Source organism: Perognathus longimembris, chromosome 17 (assembly GCF_023159225.1).
Source record: "Perognathus longimembris pacificus isolate PPM17 chromosome 17, ASM2315922v1, whole genome shotgun sequence".
Taxonomy (NCBI): domain Eukaryota; kingdom Metazoa; phylum Chordata; class Mammalia; order Rodentia; family Heteromyidae; genus Perognathus; species Perognathus longimembris.
In genome coordinates this window covers 12,757,675-12,780,736 of record NC_063177.1, presented here as the reverse complement: position 1 = coordinate 12,780,736, position 23,062 = coordinate 12,757,675, and the positions used below count along the sequence as shown (strand labels likewise).

At 40.5% G+C, this 23,062-nt stretch overlaps 1 protein-coding gene across 8 annotated transcripts in view; it reads left to right on the top strand.

The window, feature by feature from the left end:
• Positions 1 to 23,062, top strand: part of Specc1 (sperm antigen with calponin homology and coiled-coil domains 1) — a 273,509-nt gene that overhangs the window by 188,157 nt on the left and 62,290 nt on the right. For 5 of the 8 annotated variants that reach the window (XM_048366744.1, XM_048366746.1, XM_048366743.1 and 2 more), the window contains 3 exons: positions 9,952 to 10,159; positions 14,133 to 14,206; positions 14,600 to 14,778. In XM_048366744.1, the coding sequence (XP_048222701.1) occupies positions 9,952 to 10,159; positions 14,133 to 14,206; positions 14,600 to 14,778 (461 nt within the window). Of the gene's footprint in view, positions 1 to 9,951; positions 10,160 to 14,132; positions 14,207 to 14,599; positions 14,779 to 16,704; positions 16,804 to 19,994; positions 21,599 to 23,062 lie in introns of those variants that run through there. The other 3 variants (XM_048366748.1, XM_048366749.1, XM_048366750.1) reach the window with 3 other exon arrangements.

The window sequence follows — 23,062 nt, the reverse complement described above, 5'->3', positions numbered from 1 at the left end:
CTAGACGTTGACTTAGTGAGTCAAGGAGTATAAACATTTTAAAGACTTTAACACATCCAGCCAGATTACCTTCCAGAAATATTATGCCAAGTGTTTCTCAACCAGCAGTTCATGAGAGTACTTGTTTCCCTGAGCCCTTGCCAACTCTTGCTATTAAATTATGTCATCAAATTTGTTAATCATTTCCTTTAAAGTTTTTTCTTTTTAGCTTGGAGCCCAAATAAATAATCACTTCCTTCATTTTTATAACCTTTTGATTGGTCTGTAAGTTTATTACTTGATGGAAGATTGGTAGTGATTATATGATATTTTGCCCACCTCACAGAGTAGTGCTGAGAAAGGTTCAGAAGATGACTTCCTACCATGTCCTCCAACTTCTGAGTTTGTGGTTTGGGAGTCTGTTGGGGATATAAGTTAAAAACCTCTTTCCACCTTATTTTGGAGTTGTCACTGTTTGAAAACATAGTTTACATATCATGAGCTTCCAAGGAGAAAACTATTGCTCCTTCTGTTTTAGGATTAGTCAATTGTACCCTGCATTTGGCTGATGACAGTGTTGGTGGTAGGTTATGTTCGGAACTTTTCTTGTCTGTGTTCTAAATTCAAAGGTATTTTATTGAAGATAATAGAAGCAATTTCGTTAGAGGTTACTAGCCAGGTACTCATTCAAGTTGTAGATTGATAAATGAAGCTTGGCATTAAGTAACTTTGCAGAATGAGACTGCTTTTTTTCATAAATAATACTCATTGCCATGTTGCAAAGTGTTCAGTTTTCCAGGTGGACTTTCACAAAAGTCTCCTTTCAGTTCCTCATCTAGTTCTTTGGTACTTTGATTGGTATTATATTAAATACAGGTGTAAGTATTTGGCCCCGTAAAATAGTTTGAGGCTAGAGATGGCTTAAGTGGTAGAGCACTTGCCTTGTAAGCATGCAGCCCTGGTTCAAGCCCTATACTGCCAAGTTTTTGTTTTTGACTGATCATGAAATTATGCATTCATTATAAAAGAATTAGAGAATACAGAAAAGTTTAGAAAATAAAAATTGTTTTCCTTTAAACTCACCATCTGGAGAAAGAATTGCCAACATTTTGTTGTGTATCTTTTAGACTATTTCTCAATTACTTTTTGTGTGTGTATAAATCTGTATTGACAGGAGTACAGTAATCTTTTTACTCATAAAAAAGAGTATGTCTGGCATGAGGGACAAGGCAACAAACAGTACAAGAAATGTATCCAATGCCCAACGTATGATACTGTAACCTCTCTGTAAGTCAGTTTGATAATAAAAATTTGAGAAAAAAAAAAAGAGTATGTCTGTCTACATTTCATGAATACAATGAACCAGTTAGATTAATTCATAAATTGTTTGTTTGTTTTTTTTTGTTTTTTTTTTTTTGGCCAGTCCTGGGCCTTGGACTCAGGGCCTGAGCACTGTCCCTGGCTTCTTCCCGCTCAAGGCTAGCACTCTGCCACTTGAGCCACAGCGCCGCTTCTGGCCGTTTTCTGTATATGTGGTGCTGGGGAATCGAACCTAGGGCCTCGTGTATCCGAGGCAGGCACTCTTGCCACTAGGCTATATCCCCAGCCCCCATAAATTGTTTTTACCTTTATTAATTATTCTTGAAAGAATTTTTATTTTTGCCAGTCCTGGGGCTTTAGCCTGGGCTCTGTCCCTGGGCTCCTTTCTACTCAAGGCTAGTGCTCTACCACTTGAGCCACAATGTCACTTTGGCGTTTTCTGAGTAGTTTATTGGAGATAAGGGACTCAAGGCCTTTCCTGCCTGGCCTGGCTTTGGACTGTGCTCCTCCAATCTTAGCCTCCTGAATAGCTAGGATTATAGGCATGAACCACCAGTGCCTGGCTTTTTGAAAAAAAAATTAAGGCCTTTTTTCTTCCTAACTTCTTGAGGAAATTTTCTTGTTTATCTTCCTTTCTTGATTGACAGTGAAAGTATTTAAAGGTATGAACCTACTCTTTTGTTGGTGGTGGTGGTGGTTGTGGAGCTTGAACTCAGGGCCTGGGAGCTATCCTTGAGTTTTTTGCTCAAGGCTAGTGTTCTACCACCACTTTGAGCCACAGCAGCCACTTCTTGTTTTCTGGGGGTTAATTGGAAATAAAATTCTCTTAAACTTTTCCTGCCTTGGGTGGTATTGAACCAGGATCCTCAGATCTCAGCCTCCTGAGTAGCTAGTATTACAGGCGTGAGCCACCAGCACCCTGATATGAACTTGCCCTTTTTATAGCTTTGCCTAAATCTAGAAGTTTGTGGTCTAAATTTAATCTGTTTGGAGGAAAAGGAAAATATTTGTGTTGTCTTAGAGTAAAAACTTCCTATATACTTAAAATCAAGCTATAATTGGTACAAAATCAAGCTGCTATTCATATATTCCAAGTCTTCTTTCCTGAATTATCAAATTCTAGGCGGGATGTAAGAGTTTAGCCAGTAATTAGGTGAGATGTGAGGCACAGTGCCACCTAGGTCTTCTTTTATATGTATCACGGCCCTGATCTTATCTTGCTGTTTTGTGTGAACAGAAACATAGTCTTGTAATTGCAGTGAACTTGTAACTTACAGTAATCATCCTGCTTTTTTATATTAACACAGAAAAAGTAAAACCCAGACCTCCTCAACAGATGGTCTTGGCCCACTTTCTGTTACTTTAATAGATACCTGGAGACTGAGTAGTTTACAAAGAAAAAGATTTAGTTTGGCTCTCCTTTATAGAAGTCAGGAAGTGTAAAACTAGGCATCCACATGTGTCTAGGGTGCGGAGCAGAAGGAGAAGCTGTAGCATGTGTGTGTAAAAGTTAGGAGAGATGCCAGGTATGCTTTAAAACAGAATACCTCGAGGGATTCATCCAGATGATCTGTGAGATCCCCTTAATCCACTCATAAGGACAGAGCCCTCTAGCCTCACCTCCTCTAAAAGGCTCTACTTCCCATATATATCACGACCCTAATCTGATCTTGCTGTTTTGTGTGAACAGAAACATAGTCTTATAATTGAGGTAAACTTGTAACTTACACTAATCATCCTGCTTTTTTGTATTAATCCTGGAAAAGTAAAATCCAGACCTCCTAAACAGATGGTCTTGGCCCACTTCCATTGAGAGTGAGATTTCAGCATGAGTTTGCTTGTGGACAAACAATATACAAACTATAGCCGAGACTGATAACTTAGTGTATGCCCACTGCAGAACATCAGCTAAGCCACCAGCAGCCATGAGTTCAGAAGGTAGTACTAAAGAAAGGCACCTGTGGCCTAAAAGACATCAGGAACACTTTAGCCCAGACCTATCATGTAGGATATAATATATAGAATCATATCCTCCTGGCATGTCAGATGACTAATCTCATGACCTTAGGCCTCTTTGCATATGGCACATTGTTGGATGGAAGTGTGGATAGTTTCAGCCTTATACCTAATTCATCGTTAAGTATGTTTGTGGTAGGCATTTGGTACCTACTCTTTATTATCTTACCTGCATATTTTGCTATGAAGTGTCTTCTTTTTAAATAAAAAGAGAATTCAATTCTTCTTCATTTCTTGGTCATTTGGTGAAAATCAAGTGTGAATTTTTTCTGTCTACTGGCATGATCTGTTATTTTTTATATCACTGTATGGTTTTTCTCTTTTGTTATTGAGGTGAATTACAACAACCGATTTTCTAAGACAAGCCAGTGTTAACTCATCCTGTCATTCCTGGTATGAATTTTAATTCCTCAGTTCTCAGTCATTTAATTTGACATTTTTAAACCCAGGATTGTCACATAGAACCACTGCAGACATCTGTCAGAGTGATTGTTTTATTATCACTAAACAGTTTTCCTGTCTCAGAGTAAGTGTTTAGGACTATCTCTGAATGGTCCTTCCTGCAACTTTTTGCCTCAGCTCCAGAGATACTTCTTCAGAGATGCCTTGAGTCCTGTGGGGTCACTGTCTCACAGACCCAAGTTTCTCTCAATAAATTACATCATCCTAGATCAGTGAGGATCACTGTGAAAGCTGCTTGCCTTTCCCAGCACCTTGGCAGGTGGCAGTGAATCTGATGGGTGGAGCCTAGGGCAAACTTTGGACCTTTGGAAACATTTTTTCTGCCTAAAGGAGGGGACTGGGCTATGTGCTAGTTGGGTAAGGTTACAAGCAAAGATTATTTTCCACTCCCCAAAATTTACCCATTTGTTGGCTACAAAGTATCATCTCTCTGGTGAAACTTTCCTGGGAGGAAGGCATGTGGGGGAACTTTCATAAGGAAATCTTGTTTATTGGCTTCCCTTGTATAAGTCAGAAGTAGGTAGAGGTGAAGGGGTGGAGGTGGCAGTTTGGGGAAAGGTCTACCACCCCTTCTCTAGCCAGCCTGAGATGATATATACCCAAGGCCGTGGGAAATCTGCCATAGCCCCAGATTTCCTGGCTATGCATCAGAAGCTGTTGCTCACTAAGATTAAACTACACTGCCAAAATGCCTGTGCATTCCAGGCCTGCTGTCACTGAGCTTTTTGCTCAAGGTTAGCACTCTACCACTTGAGCCACAGATCCCCTTCTGGCTTTTTTTGGTGGATAATTGGAGATAGGAGTCTCATGGCTTACCCAGGCTAGCTTTGAACCACAGTCTTCAGATCTCAGCCTCCTGTGTAGCTAGGATTATGGGCATGAGCCACTGGTGCCGGTTTCATAACATATTCTTAGTCCAAAAGGAAAAGTTACTCAAGCTATCATTCCAAGTTTATTTCCCCTTATGTAAAGTTTCAACATTGTAGTTTCTCCCACACAATAGGTGGATTTAGTAAATATTTATTAGATGAATAAATGAATGAGTGTATTTCAGAATTCTGCAATGGAATTAGGAGAGAGGCTATAATAATTTTTCTCAGTATATTAAAAAAATAACTTTGTTTAAAGCATAGCTAACATTTTAGTCTTTATGTGTGGTAGGCACTGTTGAGACAGATTAAGGAAGATTCAACTTTTTCCCCTGTAAGAGCATTAGCTAGGGGCTAAATACTGGATGAAATAACATTTTTCTACTGGAGAAGAATGTTGATTTTATTGGATTTTATTTAAGCACTTCCTAATGTTTTATCTTCCTTTTAAATGATTAACGCTGTTGCAGGTTGGTGAGAGTGATCACAGTTGCTTGATTGATAGTTTTCAAATCCTTTCCTCTTAGAGACTCCCTCAATCTCCACACCAGACTCCCTCACAATAGTGACTGCCCTGGAACTGCCCCAGGTGGAGTAGAAACTAGAGTCAGATCGAGGACCATTATTGTTATCCCTTTGGCTACCAGGTCGGGCTTTGCTGCCTCCTCGCTCCTAAAGTCCCATTATAGGCAGCAAGTAATTGCAACTTTAGCCTCTCTGTGGAAACCAGAAGAGCTTTCGAGCAGCCACTTTTGCAGTGATCTGGTTGACTATATTATGACAGCTAGAGCCGCTTTAAATACCTCACCTTTAAATGGTGGTCTTTTACCATTCTTTGCTATGTAGATTATTTCTTGTAGTCCTCAAGATGATCCTGTTGAATGGACAATATAATCACCACATTCACTAAAAATCCAAGCAAAGTGACAAAACAGCTTAGTGATGTAAGGCACTTTCCTATCCCATGTGAAGTCTTGGGATCATACCCAACACCACAAAGAAAAACACACAAAAAGGATAAGCATCCCTATATAAGAAGCAGTTGGAGGGAGTTTCTTTTACAAACCAGGTTTCTTATTATTGGTAACATCACGTATCCACTGCCCTTACTGTTTTCTATGTATTGTTAATGGTACTGGTTATGATAATGACCTCATAGTATGTTTGCCCACATTCTCTGACATTGTATTTGAATGAAAAATGAACCAAAGTTTATTATACACAGCTAAAGAAAGCTGGATAAATGCACCCCACATAAATATTCACTGTAGTCAAATAATCCAATGGTAAAACCATCATGGCCAAGAAGAGGAGTGTGTGTGTGTGTGTGTGTGTGTGCACACATGTACACATGTGTGGCATCACAGTGCTCTGAAGCACACTGTTCTGTAAGGGTCTCTGAGTACACCCAACTGAAGTATCTGTCTAGGATTCACTTTTACCAAGGAATCATGACATGCTATGGCTAATTCATCAGGAGAATGAAAGCCCAGGACTTCCCTTATCAGTGGAGTGCAAGAGAGCATGCCCAGTAAGGAACTCCTGAGGCATTAGCTCTGTTTGTGTGACAACCTCAGTTTTGCCTTTCTCAGATTCTGCTTCTTTGACTCTCTCATGATGAGGATCCCCAGAATACTTCTCATCAAATTTCCTACACACATGGGCTTGGAATATGGCCTAGTGGCAAGAGTGCTTGCATCAAATTTCCTGCATACGTTTCCATTTCTAAGTGTTTCTTGTTGAACCTAACCAGTGACAGTATTCCCCCCCCCCCCGCCCCCAATTCAGTCAGTGTCTGATAAGCTGGCAGAAAGTGGTGACACTTGCTCAGATTTTAGCTGGGTTTGATCGGAAGATTACAGAACAGCCTCTGTGGCCACCTGCTTTTGGTAATTGCCTCAGTCAGGTAGGTTCTCATTGCCCTCTCTGTGGTGCTCTGGTATCCCGGAATATTGGTTTGGATCTGTCTGTAATGCAGTTTACTGGCTGCATTTGATTTTCCAAGATGTGTGATGCCTTCAGTGGAATGCTTACAGTGCTACAGTGCTTTCTCTTTCCAGGAGAGATTGAAAACCATGTTGCTAGGTATCAGTGTTTAATGTACAAATAAAAAAGCTAAATTCAAGTTTGCCTTGGCTGCCAGTAGAGATGCCCATGATACAAAAAGGCAGCCTAGAACTCTATTAATGATTATGAAAGTATAGGGGTTTGGTCTCAGCTGTTTCTTTTAAGAATATTTTATTATCTTTAAGTAGTTGTACAAAGGAGTTGCCATTCAACAAAGCAATTTATGAACATAGTGCATCTTCATCAATGTCACCCCTTTCAACATTTTCACCCATCCTTCCCAACCCACCCCTTCCCTCATTTTTCTTAATTTTGTAGGATATGTGTTGATTATTTTTGCCATTTAACAAAGCAGCTTCTGAATACTAACAACACAGTTTATAAATACAATTCATCTTGATCAGCTATTTCTTTTCAAGTGATTAAATTCCCCCCCCCCCTTAACCATCAGTCCCTCATTCTATTCTGTAAATTTACTCTGAACTCACAGCAGTCCCAGTCACATACATAATCTTAAACTCCAGGGCTGGGGATATGGCCTAGTGGCAAGAGTGCTTGCCTTGTATACATGAGGCCCTGGGTTTGATTCCCCAGCACCACATATACAGAAAATGGCCAGAAGTGGCGCTGTGGCAGAGTGCTATCCTTGAGCAAAAAGAAGCCAGGGACAGTGTTCAGGCCCTGAGTCCAAGGCCCAGGACTGGCCAAAAAAAAAAACCTCAAAGTGATATGCCTCTAGCTGAAGACTCCAGGACATGGAGTCAGCCAGCCCTGCAGAAAGTCATACTGGCTGCCTCAGCATGGTGGACTCAAAGCCTCCTGTTGCTGCTTTGAGACACCATCCTTCTAGTAACTCAAGTGCAGCATCTCCTGCTCCTTAAAATCACCATATGTTTCATGAAAGCAGCTATTATTGAGATGTATGACTTGTGGCCTTTTCCACAAATTATGATTTTCTTGATCAAATAGACTTATTATTCATATTACTGTGTCTTATATACACATAAGACACAATCCATTATGGGAGAAGGAATGGCTTCTATTAAAGGCTTATTCCATTCTAGGAATTGTGATAAACTCTGTAAGTACATTATTACTTCATTGAGCTGCCTCTCATTGTTCAGATGAGGATATGAAAAGAATAGAAGGTTTGATTTGGTAGAATTGAGATTTAAACCCTAGTACATTGACTCTAGAATTTGCAGCCTGAGCCATTTTTATCAGTTCAGCAGCTTTCAAACTTTTCTGGTCATAGCCTACAATGATTATTTTAGGATGCAATCCAGAGACACACACTTTTGTAATTGAAATATTGGTTTCACACAGCAGTGCTAACCCTTAACACAAAGCAGTGCTGCGGCTGTCTCATATTGCTTCCTTTCTTCCCTCATTATTTCCCTCTTCCCCTCCTATCCATCACTCTCCCTCCCTCTTCCTCTCTCTCCCATCCATCCATCCATCCATCCATCCATCCCAACTTCCTATGTGAAAAACACTTTAGTACTACCTTTCAATGTTAGCTCACTCATCAATCTTCATTAAGTGCCTCCTCTGTATCTGACACTGCAGTAGTGAATAAAGCAGATGAGGCACCCTTTCTCATAGAATTTACAGCCAGAAGTTTGGCACATGAAATGCAATTGGGCAAAACAAAAAGCCCAACTATATAGTATAGTGCCACCACCACACACACACACAAAAAATCTAGCAAGAAAGCTATTACATACTAAGCTTTGATTTCTTAGATATTTTTAAATACTGAATATTTAGTAATGTTAAAGGACAAGAACATAAATTAAATTTAAAAAATTTAAAAAAGGACAAGAACAAAAGGATAATGATGCTTATTGCACTATTTTTCATAGTAATTAATATATTCATGCTAGAATACTAATATACAATTACAGGAACAACCTTATGTATTGTTATCTACTAGATACCACCACAGCTGATAAGTTAGATGAGCTACTAAGCATTGTATAGTACAGGACAAAAGCACATCATGTATTATGTTCTACAGTTTATAACAGTGCTCTGTGAAGCCATAATTCAGTATGTCATTTGTGTAAAATTTAAAATATCCCACAAAATACTATGTTATCATGACCACAAATCAATTTTAGAATGTTTGTCATTCTCAGAAGAAGGAAGATTGAAGCATTAACAAATCTTATTGAATTAAAAAGATCTAGCTGGCCAGTGCCAGTGGCTTATGCCTGTAATCAGATTGAGATGTGAGGATCGCAGTTTGAAGCCAGCTGGGGCAGAAAAGTCACCATGAGACTCTTGTCTCTAATCACTCAAAAAACTGGAAGTAGTGAGCTGTGGCTCAAATGGTAGAGTGCTAGCTTTGAGAGCTGTGGCTCAAATGGTAGAGTGCTAGCTTTGAGCACAAAGAGGCTCAGGGACAGTGCCCAGGCCATGAGCCCCACAACTGACAAGAAAAAAAAAACCAACTAGATTTAACAAATATGACAAAATTTAACTACAGTTAAGTCTGAGTACATGGTTGCCTTGTGTTTTTGGTGTGTGTGTGTGTGTGTGTGTGTGTGTGTGTGTGTGTGTATGTGTGTGTGTTTGTTTAACTCAGGATCAGGCTAGCACTCTGCCACTTGAGCCTCAGCACCACTTCTGGCTTTTTCTGTATATGTGGTGTTGAGGAATCAAACTCAGGGCTTCATGGATGCTAGGCAAGCACTCTACCACTTGGCCACATTCCCAGCCCTGTGGTTCTCTTGTTATTTGGAGTGTATGTATTGTTTACAAGTGTGTAATTAAAGTGAAACATGGAAATAACTGTGCTGTACTATTTCTCTGTATTGGGTGCATGCATATTTCCATATAATATGCCTTCTGACACACTTGTGTTTTATTCATTCAAAGGAACACTAACTATAGTGTCATGTTTGAGGAGATGGGATTTGCAGGACAGCCTGGCTTCAGAGGCTGTTTATGTATTACCAGCAGAGGTCGCTGCTCCATAACAGATGTGAGCTGCCACAGGAGGTCACTCTCCTGGCCAGTGTGATCGTAGATCCTCTTAAGAAACACTATTCTGCTCAGGGGTGTTGGAAAGAAGGGTATCTAGATAAAAAGCGCACAAAAGCAGTTCATTTGGACACACTGTGTTTCTCTGAACATTCCTACTTTGTGAGTGAACCTTGCTGCTGATCTGTGGTCTGGGGAGGAACTTTGTTGTTGTTGTTAAACTGACCTGACAATGTTTATTTTGTCTTAGATGGAAAAGGATTATTCTTACCTGAAGGAGATCTGTGATCACCAAGAAGAACAGCTGAGCAGAACCAGCCTGAAACTTCAAGAGAAAGCATCAGAGAGTGATGCAGAGATCAAAGACATGAAAGAAACCATATTTGAATTGGAAGATCAGGTGGAACAGCACCGGGCTGTGAAGTTACACAATAATCAACTCATTAGTGAACTAGAAAGTAGGTAAAGTGTGGAACAGGTGTTAGTTGAATGCTAAAGAAACATGTAGCAGTGAGTAACATGGATGAGTTTGTAAGGAAATGTGTTGGTTGGGGTATATGATGTCACTCTTGAGCTCTTCCAAGAAGAATTAAACTTGTCAACCGCTCAGAAACCAGAAGTGGTGCTGTGGCTCAAGTGGTACAGTGCTAGCCTTGAGCACAAAAAGCATAGTGCCTCTTATCCATAATCCTTGCTACTTAGATCTGAAAATTGAGGGTCAAAGCCTGGGACAGAAAGTCTGTGAGACTTCTATCTCCAGTTAACCATCAAAATACCTGAAGTGGGAGTATGGCTTAAGTGGTAGAGTGCTAGCCCTTAAGGGATGGGGGGAAGGAAGGAGGGACTGAGAGAGAAGGAACAATAACAACAAAAAGCAAGATAGTGAGGCCCAGTGTTCCAATCTTAGTACCAGCACTTAAAAGAAAAATTCTGTAATCTATAGCTGGGCTTGATGTCTTATGACTGTAATTCCAGCTATTCAGAAGGCTGAAATTGGGAGGCCAGCCCAGGCAAGCAATCATGAGATCCTATCTCAACCAATAAAAATCTGTTATCTTAGTTATGCGAGAAGCATAAATAGGATGTTTGAAGTCCAGTTCAGGCCAGGCAAAAAGGAAGACCATATCTGACAAATAGCTAAAGCAAAAAAGGCTGAGGGTGTGGCCCAAATAATAGAGTACCTGCATAGTAAGTATAAGGTTCTGAGTTCAAATTTTAGTACCATTGAAAAACAAAGGAATCAGTCATCTCTTTAAAAGGTTTACCATGAGTTAAGGCATAAGGTGATTGAAAAAGAGATACATCTGAATTTCAGGTGTGTTGAGGGTACATTGTGTGACAGAGCCACTCAACTCACCCTGTCCCTGTTTACCAAGTCCACTTTGCATTCATCTGTGACTTGAGAGTTTTCCTAAGGGTTTGAGGGGTTGTTGTTTATGGCAATAATGGAGTATTCACAGTGTGCTGTTGTCTTGAGTCCGATGGATTGAGAGCTGAGCAGTAGCTGTTCAGAGTGAAACGAACAGTGTGGATCCATAGTCTAAGGGAGCAAACAATCCAGCATGTGTCCTAGTAGTCGTATGATATTAAAATAACCTGTGTTGGCCATTTTGTTCCTGAAGAGGCATCAGGAAATGCTTGCTTAGTAGCTTCTTGTTTGCTTTGAATGGGGAAAGAATTTTTTTTCATTATTACTAAACATTGCCTGCACTATTCTTATCAAATTATCACATCTAATTATTTTGCTTTTGTAACTTATGATTAATACATAAACATTTAAACAGTCATAGCCAGTACTAAAAATAGCTTAGTTCTCTGACATATACAGTTGATCCTCATTACTAAAAATTCTGTTTTCATGAATTTATCCACTCACTATAATTTATTTGTTACCCTAAAATCAGTACTCACAGTGCCTTCCTGGTTATTTTCAGACATGCACAGAGAGAGTGAAAAGTTAGTCATCCATCACTTATATTCCCACACAGAACCAGGCCAAGAGAGCTCTGTGGTCTTGCCTTGATTCTGATACAGTGTACTTTTTTTTTTTGCTTATTTTTGGTGATTTTACTACTTGAAATGACCCCAAGGGCAATGCTGAGTGCTGTCTATTGATCCTAAGCCCAAGAAAGCCATGAGGAGCTAGTGGATAAATGCATGTGTTCAGTAAGCCTGGTTTAGGCCTGAGCTGTGTGCTGTTGGGCATGACTTAAACAATTCAGCACATCCAGACAAAGGAAGAGAAAATTTGCCAATCTAAGCACAAAGCTTCCTGGAGAATGCTAAAGTAACTCTGTCATATGGTGAAGATGGGAAGGGTGTTTGTAGATTCATGAGATGAAGGCCAAAACAAAAACAAGTGTAGGGACAGCAGTGTAACAATGCCCCAAAGCATTCACACTTATTTCACAAAGAAATTCACACTTACTTTGCCCAGGGTAGGGAAACTTGTTTTATCCCTTGGTATTGTGCACCCATAAGGCATGGAAGAAGAAGCACTTAAGACACAGAAAAGTTCTTCAGACCAAGATGCTATCAGAAAAAAAATTGTTAAAAGTATCTGCTCAAGCCAGGTGCTGGTGGCTGACACCTGTAATCCTAGCAACTCAGGAGGCTGAGGTCTGAGGATTGCAGTACAAAGCCAGTCCAGGCAGGAATGTTCATGAGACTCTTTTTTCTCCAACTAACCACCAGAAGGCTGAAGTAGAGCTGTAGCTCAAGTGCTAGAGCACTAGCCTTGAGCACAAAGGCTCACCCAGGCCCTTATTCAAGTCCCAAGACTTGAGCACAAAAGACATCTGCTCAGTGCTGCAAAGAAGAGGGAGGAGTGGGCTTCTGACACTAATAGGACTAGGTTGTTTTACAAAGGCATTGGCAAACAAACCTATATAACACAAATGACATATCTGTTCATGAAAAATGTGACCAGAGGCTCTTTGGAACCAGACTTTGTCTCCTGGGAGTCACAGCTAAGTGTTAGCTGAGTGAGCTTGGTGATTTTAGGTAACTTCCATGAGTAGTGAGAAGTGACAGTGTGCTGTGTCTGGATGAATTGTGTAGTATGATTTTTACACTCTTCATCAGACATGAAAACATGCAGTAAAGCTGTGCCCAGAACCACCCAGACTTGGTAGTCGTGTGGTAGTTGTAAGGACCCAATTCAGATCTTTCTCCTGTATAATAATGCCAGATAGATCCCCACTTTTGAAAAGAATCAGGTCAACAAAGACAAATCATGTCTTGTTTTTGTTTTTGTTTTTGTTTTTGTGGTATATTACAGATAAGAATATTGCTGAGTTGTCCCTAAATCCTTAGAAGTCAGCCTATATCAAAACAAAAGAAACAAACAATAACAAAAAACCCAACCTAGTGTGTAATTGATGTCCAGAATAAATTTCAGGCCCACTCCAGTGGTAATATTCACAATATATTCAAGACTGAAAATGAGAGACTATCTTTTAAGAAGCTTCAAACTTCTCTTAGGGATATTAAGGCATATTTGTGTCAGGAGAACCAGGGACATTCAACTTCAGTCTTAGGCTAAACATTGCTTTCCATGATTTCCTTGAGAGCAACAGAACAATAAAAAATGATGGAAGGTTCTGCAACACTCATCCCAAACACATCTTCCCCCCCTACATGCTGATTCACAAGTGCTAGAGTATGATATAAGCAGAGGGATTTTTTTAAACCTTCTCTGGTGATTCTGACTCACATCCAAAATAGATAACTACTCTTGGAGATCAGAGAAACCATCTAGGAATCTTAACCAAGTGGCTTATGTGAGGAGTTTTACATTGAAATGGCTCTGGTAGTAATGTAGAGAGAATTAGAAGCAGGGAGAAAGAAGGACAGGGACAGAGGCAAGTTGTTCTTAATTAGAGGGAGGTAGTTAGGCCACCTGTGGAGCTGTCAGGGTAAACACAGGCTCACATCCTGGCTGTCCTTAGAGATTCTGAGCCTGTGGGTCTAGCTAGAGCTGGGGCCAAGCATATCTGTGCCCTTGAAATGTGCCTCAAGACTCGAGGTTCCCTTGTGAGTAGGAACTTCTATCCTAGAGGCAGACTTTACAGTTGCAAGGGCCTTGCCCCTCCTAGCAATAAAGGCCACTCAGGATGCTGTGTGTAAATAGCCAGGAGCCCTGGGCAAATGTGAGTGGCTGTTGAGGTTTCCTCAATAGTGTTACATAGTAGTACAACTTGTCTCCTGAGCTTAGAACCTAAGTGAACACTGCTTTACTTCCCACATCTTCCCATTCCCTGCTTGGAGGTGTCTCACTTCCAGTTCCTCCTTTGCAGGTACTCAGAACTGAATTTAGCATAGACGTTCAGGACAGGTTTGCAAGCCTGCCATGGCTTTCATTGCCACACAGCTTCCATCTTCCAGGAATCCTGCTGCTTTCCAAATCCTGTCTGAATCATTTACTTCTAGGCAATGTGATCAAGCTGGAGGAGCAGAAGTCAGACCTAGAACGGCAGCTCAAGACCCTGACAAAGCAGATAAAGGTGAGTGTGGATTACAGCCATGGCAGGGAGCGCCTATGCCATGTCACTGAACATTATTTCTGTCATAGTTTGGAGGCAGTGGGAATATACACTACTACTCTGTCCAGCCACTTTCTTATGGAAAGTTTCTGTAGCCTGGCCCAAAACCGCACATTCTTTCTGTCTGGCAGGAAGTAAAATGAAAGCAACTCTAGTTTTAAGATGAAGAACTCTGTGACATAGAATGGGAGTTTCTACTTGTGTCTCTGTCTCTTCTGAGACACCATTAAAGCAGGCCCTCATTGCTGGCTATTTTTTCTCAGTGGCTGATGTGGGGGTTGGAGAGCCCCTGTCTAGCTGCCAGCCCTGCACACCTGCCCTGTGTCTGAGGCTTCTGTGGACTCACATTTGCAGGAGGAGACTGAGGAGTGGAGGCGCTTCCAGGCAGACCTGCAGACTGCAGTAGTGGTGGCCAATGATATAAAGTGTGAGGCCCAGCAGGAGCTTCGCACAGTGAAGAGGAGGCTGCTGGAGGAGGAGGAGAAGAATGCCAGGCTGCAGAAGGAGCTGGGAGACATTCAGGGACACAGCAGGTGGGTCTCAGGCATAGCTATCTCGTGAGTGTGACAGGAAACCTGGATAGCACTTAGCTTCTCACTGAATCTCTGTGCATGGTGCTATGTCATGGAGAAATGGGATGCTTTTATTTATGTCGCTTTGTGCCAGTTTTATTATTTCTTTTCCAGGTTGTTTGCTACTGCCTAGTGTCACTATACCTCTAGAACGTTCCATCCAGAGCTCACTCATTGCTGCACTTTAGCTTCAGGTCTTAAAAATGTCTTTTCCTCACTGTGTGTGAAGGAGAAGCTCCAGCCAAACATAAAAAAGAATGGCTGTGATGTCTGAGATATCTATTAGGTCTTAGTGTTTTATTAGTTCAGGGATATGCATGCCATAAATACTCACTTGCATAGGTCTCCTGCAGTGGGTGAAGCTGGAAATCCTGCAAGGGAAACTGCCACCAGGTGAAGCTCAGAAGGACATGCTCCTGACTGGTAGCCCCACAGGCTATTTTAGAAAGGCCTTGACATAACCCACTTTATTTAAAAGGATGAACGTAGAAAACAGGGGCACCCTCTGTGCCTGACTTGCCTTTCTATTTTTGTGATAGGTGAGAGGACCACATAAATTATTAGCCCAAATGCTGTGCTGAACAGCAGTGTTTAAGAGCAATGTGTCTAAGACAGAAATGTCTCAATGAGCTCAAAGTTAGTTACTTAAAATTTCAATGAGTTTTATAGACAAGCAGTATTTCAGGCTTTCATTTAGCACTGTTGTTTCTCATTCCTCCCCTGCCCAGTCAAGACTCAGTGTTCTTAACTCAGATCCTTGGATGGTCAGAAATTATTTCACGTTTCAAGATGCCTTTGAAATATGAAATGAAGTCTTTTAAAATCAGATTCAGCAGGATCAGAATGTTGTTCTGTACACTTTGCCCTAATATTTCTGTTTTTCATAATCAGTGGGGTTGCTCACTCACCTTGGGGTCATGAGTTTCATGCAATTAGCAAAGATAGACCTCTCAGAATTCCATTTTGATTGTCCCATCAATTCTCCAGTTAATCCCTCTTCCCATTGTTCATGATGCTTGCATTAAATAGCCTCTGGAGAAGGACTAATGTTGCCAGCCCCACAATTTACTCTTGAAAAAACAGTCATTATTTCAGGCACACACACCTCTGCCCCATGGCCACCAAAGTGAATGAATTTTAAGCAGAAGCAGAGGAGACTAGGAAAAGGAGATTTCACGGTGTTTCCTGCTGAGACGCAGCATGCTCCTAGTTTGTTTTTTGTGTCTGCTTGTTTATTTGTCTTGCTTCCACATCATATGTCTTTGGAAGAGGAACCAAGTCTTAACCTTTAAAGTTAAGTGGTAGAAGACAAGCCCTGAGTTTCGTGCTATTCCTAAATTGGTTGTTACATGAGATTTTGCATCTCTCATATAGATTTTAAGATAGTGGCTTGAGCTCTAATATAATAGGAAATCTCTCTGTGTATCATAACAATTTGGGGTTCTATATGCTACATTCTACACCTTCAAATTTAAAGTCACTTTTTCCCCCTTACCACAGAATGTTTCTCTTACTTTCCAACAATTTATAAACCTACCTCCTAGTAGTGTAGTCCCTTCTCACAAAACCTTTCAAAACTTCACTGTTGGTACCAGGTCAAAACAGGACACGTTAGGCATCAGAATGTTTCTTGCCTGTCATTGTCCTTGACAGGATATTGGACCATTGCTGGTGATGGTTTCCTGTCTGATTTTGCCCTTCTCTCACAAGCTGTCCCCTCTAAATGTTGACTTTATGAAAGTTACTCACTGATGACCCAGCTCGCTCCTGAACCTACTACATGAGCAAGAATGGAAACCAGCCCACCCCCTCAGACTTCTGCAGCAACCTAGTGCTTCCATCTTGGCTGAATGAGTTCTTGACTGACACTCTATTTGACTTTGACAGTCATCTCATAAGAGCTCAAAGGTCATTCTTGGTTCAGCCTCAGCCAAAGAACTTGCAGAACTTTCTCTGATGAGGTCCTCCAAACACAACTGAGAGAAGGTAAGAGCATCCGAAAAGCACCTTGACCATAACATGGGGTTAACTGATTCATGTTCTCATTTTTACATAAGTGCATATATGACTTGTTACCCCGTCAGGCTATTGGTTAGAAAATGAAGAGCTTGGGTATGAATATAAATTAATACCTGTTACCAAGAACTCGGACTCTAAAACAGAGCCCCATATTATTTAACTTATTAATGAAATTCAGTCCTATAACATTTTCAAAGATTTGATTAGGTGATTGACTTTTTTGTGTATGTGCGCTGATCCTAGGGCTTGAGCTCCAGGACCTGGGCACTGTCTCTGAGCCTCTTTGTGCTCAAGGCTAGCATTCTACCACTTGAGCTACAGTGCCATTTCCAGCTTTTTCTGAGTAGTTTATTGGAGATAAGAGTCTCATGAACTTCCTTGCCTGGGCTGGCTTCAAACCATGATCCTCAGATCTCAGCCTCCTGAGTAGCTAGGATTATAGGCATGAGCCGCCATTGCCTGGCTCTCCTCAGCTTTTTTTTTTTTTTCTCTCTCTCTCTCAAGGCTAGCATTCTCACACCTGAACTACAGATCCACTTCCAGATTTTTGTGGTTAATTGCAGATAAGAGTCTGCCCAGGAAGGCTTTGAACCTCCAAACTTCCAATCCTTGGATCTCAGCCTCCTGAGTAGCTAGAATTATAGGCATGAGCTACCCACACCTAATTGATTGACTTTTTTTTTTTTTTGGCCAGTCCTGGGGCTGAACTCAGGGCCTGAGCACTATCCCTGGCTTCTTTTTGCTCAAGGCTAGCACTCTGCCAACTTGAGCCACAGTGCCACTTCTGGCCTTTTCTATATATGTGGTGCTGAGGAATGGAATCTAGGACTTCATGTGCATGAGACAAGCATTCTTGCCACTAGGCCATATTCCCAGCCCCCTGATTGACTTTTGATATGTGCTCTCACTGTTGTCCACAGTTTGAGACCAGTCTTAAACTCATGAACTCAAGTGATCCTCTCACCTCAACCCCTAAAGTAGCTGAATATAGGCATGAACCACCACTCTTGAGCGATGTATTTATTTTAGTGTTAGAATAGCTGTTATTAAGATGTGTGAGGAATTAGTGCTGTGGACTCATTCTTGCCACCAACCAGCAATGTCCCCTCCCCAAGCCTGGTGTTCCATCCTGTGTTAAGTGAGGAACTCTGAGTAGGTAGTGTTCCAAGGTCCTTTTAAACTGTACCATTCTGGTTGGCCAGGTCTGCTTTGTCTAGGGTGATAGGCAGAAACTGGTGTGTCTGCTACTGTCATCTCTCCAGGGTAGTTCTGGTAGCCTCAAGGCTGGACACAATATCTCCAAGAAATTTCAACAGGCTGAAAGTGATATTTTACTGGGCATGTAAATTAAATGGATGAAAGGATTTTGGATAACTTCTCACTCTGATTTCTTCCCATTTTGAACATTAAAAGAAAGGTGTTGAATGCTTTCCTTAACATTGAAACATCAGTTCTAGGGCTGGGGCTGGAGCTACTTCAGTGACAGACTGCTTACATAGCATGCGTCAAGTCCTATCATCTCAACAAGCACATAAACAAAAAACAAAACCAAAGAACAGATGCTGATAGCTCACATCTGTAATCCTAGCTACTCAGGAGGCTGAGACCTGGAGGATCATGGTTCTAACCCAAGTAGGAAAGTCTAAGATTCTTATCTCCAATTAACCGGCAAAGAGTGGGACTGAAGTGGTAAAACACAATGAGCAAGAAAGCTGAGCAAGAGTACCCGGCCTCGAGTTCAAGCCTTGGCATTGAAACACAGGCACGCACGCACAATCTACAACAAAAAGTCTTAGAGCTTTTTCCTGCAAAGTTGAGTCCTAGGAGCCTAACAGATACAGAGAATACAGGCAGCCCCAACATCAGGATTTCATGGCCACAAACAACTCTATTGATTGAAAGATGAAGATGTTGCCAAGCAGCATATGACACAAGCTTTGTGACCAGTGGCAGGGAATGACCTGTATGTTAATTTCTCTTGTTCCAAACAGAACAAGCTCTTATTTCTAGACTGACTTGCCCTGTTCTTACTGTGTTTATCATATAATGCCAACAAACATCTACAGAAACATTGTAACAGGAACAAGGTTACCGAAAGCACTGAACATTTGTTCCTAATTAACAGCATTCGCTTCCAAGATAGAATGTCTCTGACTCACATTTGTTCAGCCTGTACCCCAACCCCTACTGGCTCATTCCTCTATTGTCTCTGCTGTGGTGAGCAGCATGGTGGCCTATCCTGCACAGACTCTGCTGGAACTGGCTTTTAACTCACATGTGCACATTCACATTATGCGCTACTGTTTGTCGTGTGTGTGCCACCCTCTGCGTCATATTTAGAGCTCTAACATCTCCCAGCTGCTCAGCAAGTGTCTTGTAGCTGCTGCTGAAGGGGAAGTGTGCAAATTGGAGATATTGATTCTTGGGTCTCTGGTGTTTTTTTGATGCTGAAACCCTGGCCTTAGGGAAGGAACCAGTTCCCCTGGGGATTCCTAAGTTGTTTCTTAGGCTTTACCTTAGCACCTACAACTGTCAGGGCCACTGACATTTCATTTGGTCCTAAATGGAGAATTGGTTATACTATCTACTTCAGCAGGTATAATCCGTTCAATAACAAGGCTACTTATTTATTCTATTTAAATATATGGTTATGACATATAGTCTAATATACTCCATAATTTTACTTTTTTGTGTGTGTTGGGGATCTAATCTAGGGCCTTGAACATGTTTCTCTCTCAGCTCTACTATGTTAAGTCTGAAGGCTATATGAGCCTCCTTGCTATCTGACCCCCATCTTTACAGATGTGTTTTTGGAAAATGTGGATATATGCTTCCCTTAGCTTTTAGGATTTGGGAGCTACAATAGTAAAAGAAATCCTTACCAGAATGGTAGCTCATGCCTATAGTCCGAGCTGCTCAGGAGACAGATCAGTAGGATTGGGTTCCAGACCAGCTTGGGCAAAAGGAACCAATATGAAAAATTAGTAAAGCAAAGATGTGGGGCACATGATTAGGAACTAAAAGCCCTGAGTTCAAATCTTAGTGCCAACAAAAAAAAGAACAATTTTTTTTTTTTGCTTTAACAAGTGAGGGAAACATAAACTGTATATATCAGGGGACCAACCTTCATTCTAGACATTTCTACTTTACCCACATGGTTCTTTACTGGAGAAATGCTGGTAGGAGGAGCCTAATAATGTCTCTGACATCTTCTCTTATCTGAAAATTTCTGACTTCACAACCATAGAAGTGAACGCATGTTGCCATATTCTGGACATTAGCTTCTCCCTATGGGATAGTGTGAGCTGTTGACTGTTTAGTTTGAAATGAAGATCCCGTTGCCTCATATATCTCCTTCATCAGCCTTCCCTCCCCTCATTTCTATCTTCACAGCTCCATGGTCTCTGTCAGCTAGCAGAGCATTTGGTGGATGAAAGACAGCCCAGCCCTTGCCATGATTGGAAACTACAGCCATTTCTATGTGAAAGGGAGAATGTGTAGAGGAGGAATTAGCTTTTTGTAAAGAGCTAGTTGTCTCCTTGGCCATTTATGCTTCACACAGTCATTCCTTTTGCTTTTTCCACATTTTGGACTCAACTCACTACATGATCAAAGATTTTTTTCCTCAGAAGATTCAGCATTTTCTCTTTTCTTTTTTGGAAGGAGAATGTAATGAAGTATTGAAAAAAAAAACCAACACATGTCTTCTGAAAGAAATTTATATGCAACTAGAGTGCTGAAAGTGATCGGTGGCATAGCATACTCAGAATATTGGTGAATGTAGCCCACGCATGAGTTCTTCTTTCTGATGTTTCTCATTTTTATGCTGCCTTCTGAAGATAGTGTCCAGTAATCTTGGAATTCACACTACTTGTGGAATAAGAAACCATCTGCATGATGCCATATTCTGGAAAAAGTAGACAGACATTCTGCCCCCTTAGGTTGAGGCTTCATTGAGCCTTTTTCAAGATGAGTTTTATTTTATTACCTCATCTGAAACAAGAAATCACTAAACTGTGGTTTGCTTTCCAGAATTTTTGTTGTTGGATCAAATACTTTAGTTGATGATAAAAGATATAGTTAGCTAGATAGGGACAATGTACAGTGATAGTGCAAATGGAAACTTAACTGAAAACTAATGTAGGACAACATACAACAAAAGCCTCATGAATAAAAACTACTCTGGAAGCTTAGATATTTTTAATGAAGAAATGGGCAAATCACAGCAGTCTAGAATTCATCGTATGATTAAACTTTTGGAATTGCAGACACTTGTGAAGTTCCATCTGGCAACCTACTGCATTTCCATATGAGAGCTGTGAATGGAAGATTAAGGTTGTTGGTTACACCATGCGAATGACAATGCAGGAGTCAACTGCCTAGTAAAAGGAAAATTATGACCAAGAATGCTGTTCAAACTCAGGAAGTCATTTTGAGGCTCAAATTGGAGAGTACACATTCACTAGAAAATTTTGAAGAAGAAGAAGAAGAGACATTGATGTCTTCTCCATAATAATTTACACTTACTGAAATTGTCTTAGATTTGAAATTTGTGTCCTGGGAGATACTTATCATAAACTCAAAACCTTAGAGTGACTTACAATTCATTTACTAAATGTTTTCAAATAAAACAATAAGAAACATGCAAGCTCAACTTACAGTTCACAGCTGTGTTTGCACTCATTTTGATGTCTTTACTCTGGGTACTGTCAAATGTTTTTATAAGTGTTTATGAAGTACTAAATAAATATTATTTGGAAGAGTCTGTTGTTGGATTATTAATCATCGGCCATGTTTCTCCAGGAACCTTAATGTCATTTTGTTCTAATTTTTTCTTAAATCTAATTTCAGAATTTTCCCTCCCCTTTCTTTTCTTCCCCTTCTTTTTTCCTTCCTCATTGAATGCAGCACCTTGATTATCTTACCACTGTATCTATCCATGTACTCCACCATTGAGTTACATACCATGCACTTGTAATATATATGTATATATATATGTATATATATATACTCTGCATTTTCCTTTATTGTTCCTGGGATTTTTTTATTTGGGTTCAAATGGTCTGTTCAAATTTATTCATTTATTTCACACACATGTGAGCATATACACACACGCCCAAGTATTTGAGTCACTTTGTTTATTGAATATGGTATGACAGGTGGTTCTTTCTCTTCCAGGTGGCTAGCCAGTCATTTGTCATTTAGCACCACTTCCTGCTCAAACCATTCTTTACCCACTAAATGAAAACCTCACCTTTTCATTGTTCAATTTATCCATATTCCGAGAGTTCTTCCCAAATAGATCCTCATTTCTTTCTTTTTTGAGCTAGAATGTTTTAATGGGATTATTACATTGGTTATATTATTTTTAAAACTCAACCTTTCATTTTAAATTGTCATCTTTTATTTATTTTTTTTCATATTTCACTGAAGTTCAAGATAAATGCCACCACGTATCTATCTATTTCTTGTCATAAACTTACAAATGTGTGTTCTGTTGAACAGTTATTCTCCTCATTTTATGTTCTTAAGTATTTTCATAGACCAAGACTTTAAACTCTTTATGTCAAGACACGTTTTTGCTTCGATAGATAAGCAGAGCCTCTTAGCCTTTGCCCAAGATTAAAAGCTATCAGTTCTGCTATTTGATAGCTAATACTTAAAAATCTACTATCTTGAAGTAGTAGGAAGGCTCTTTCAAGTAAACTGAACTCCGAGTACAGAGGAAGTAGGTGCCTGGTAGGTGAAATTGCTCTATTTGCAGTCTCTTCTGTTTGGAGAAATAGGAATAGGAGAGTCAGCTTCCCGAGTCTTCTCTGTGTAGCCTGTCATCTACATTATTCCATGGTTCTTCCTGACCTCTGCCCCTTGTTGCTACTGCCCATTGTGCCCAGATAGTATTACGTGTCTGATCCTTTGTAAGGACAGTGCTGTGTGCTTTCGGGACTTCATGTTCCTCTTCAGCCTTGGCCTTAAAGAATAGGGGTTATTGGCAGGCTTTTCTCCTGTCTTCATTTCCTTTGGAAAGAATCTGGGGAAAAGTTGGTATTTTCTTTTCATTCCAACCCCCTCACTTACTCTCTGTGTGGTAATTTTTCAAAGTCTGAGCTAGAGACATGGCACAAGTGGTAAAACAACAGCTGTGAGTGGAAAAAAAAAAACTGAGCAAGAGACCCTGAATTCAAGCCCAGTACTGGCACAAACAAAAAAGAAAGAGATTTATAAA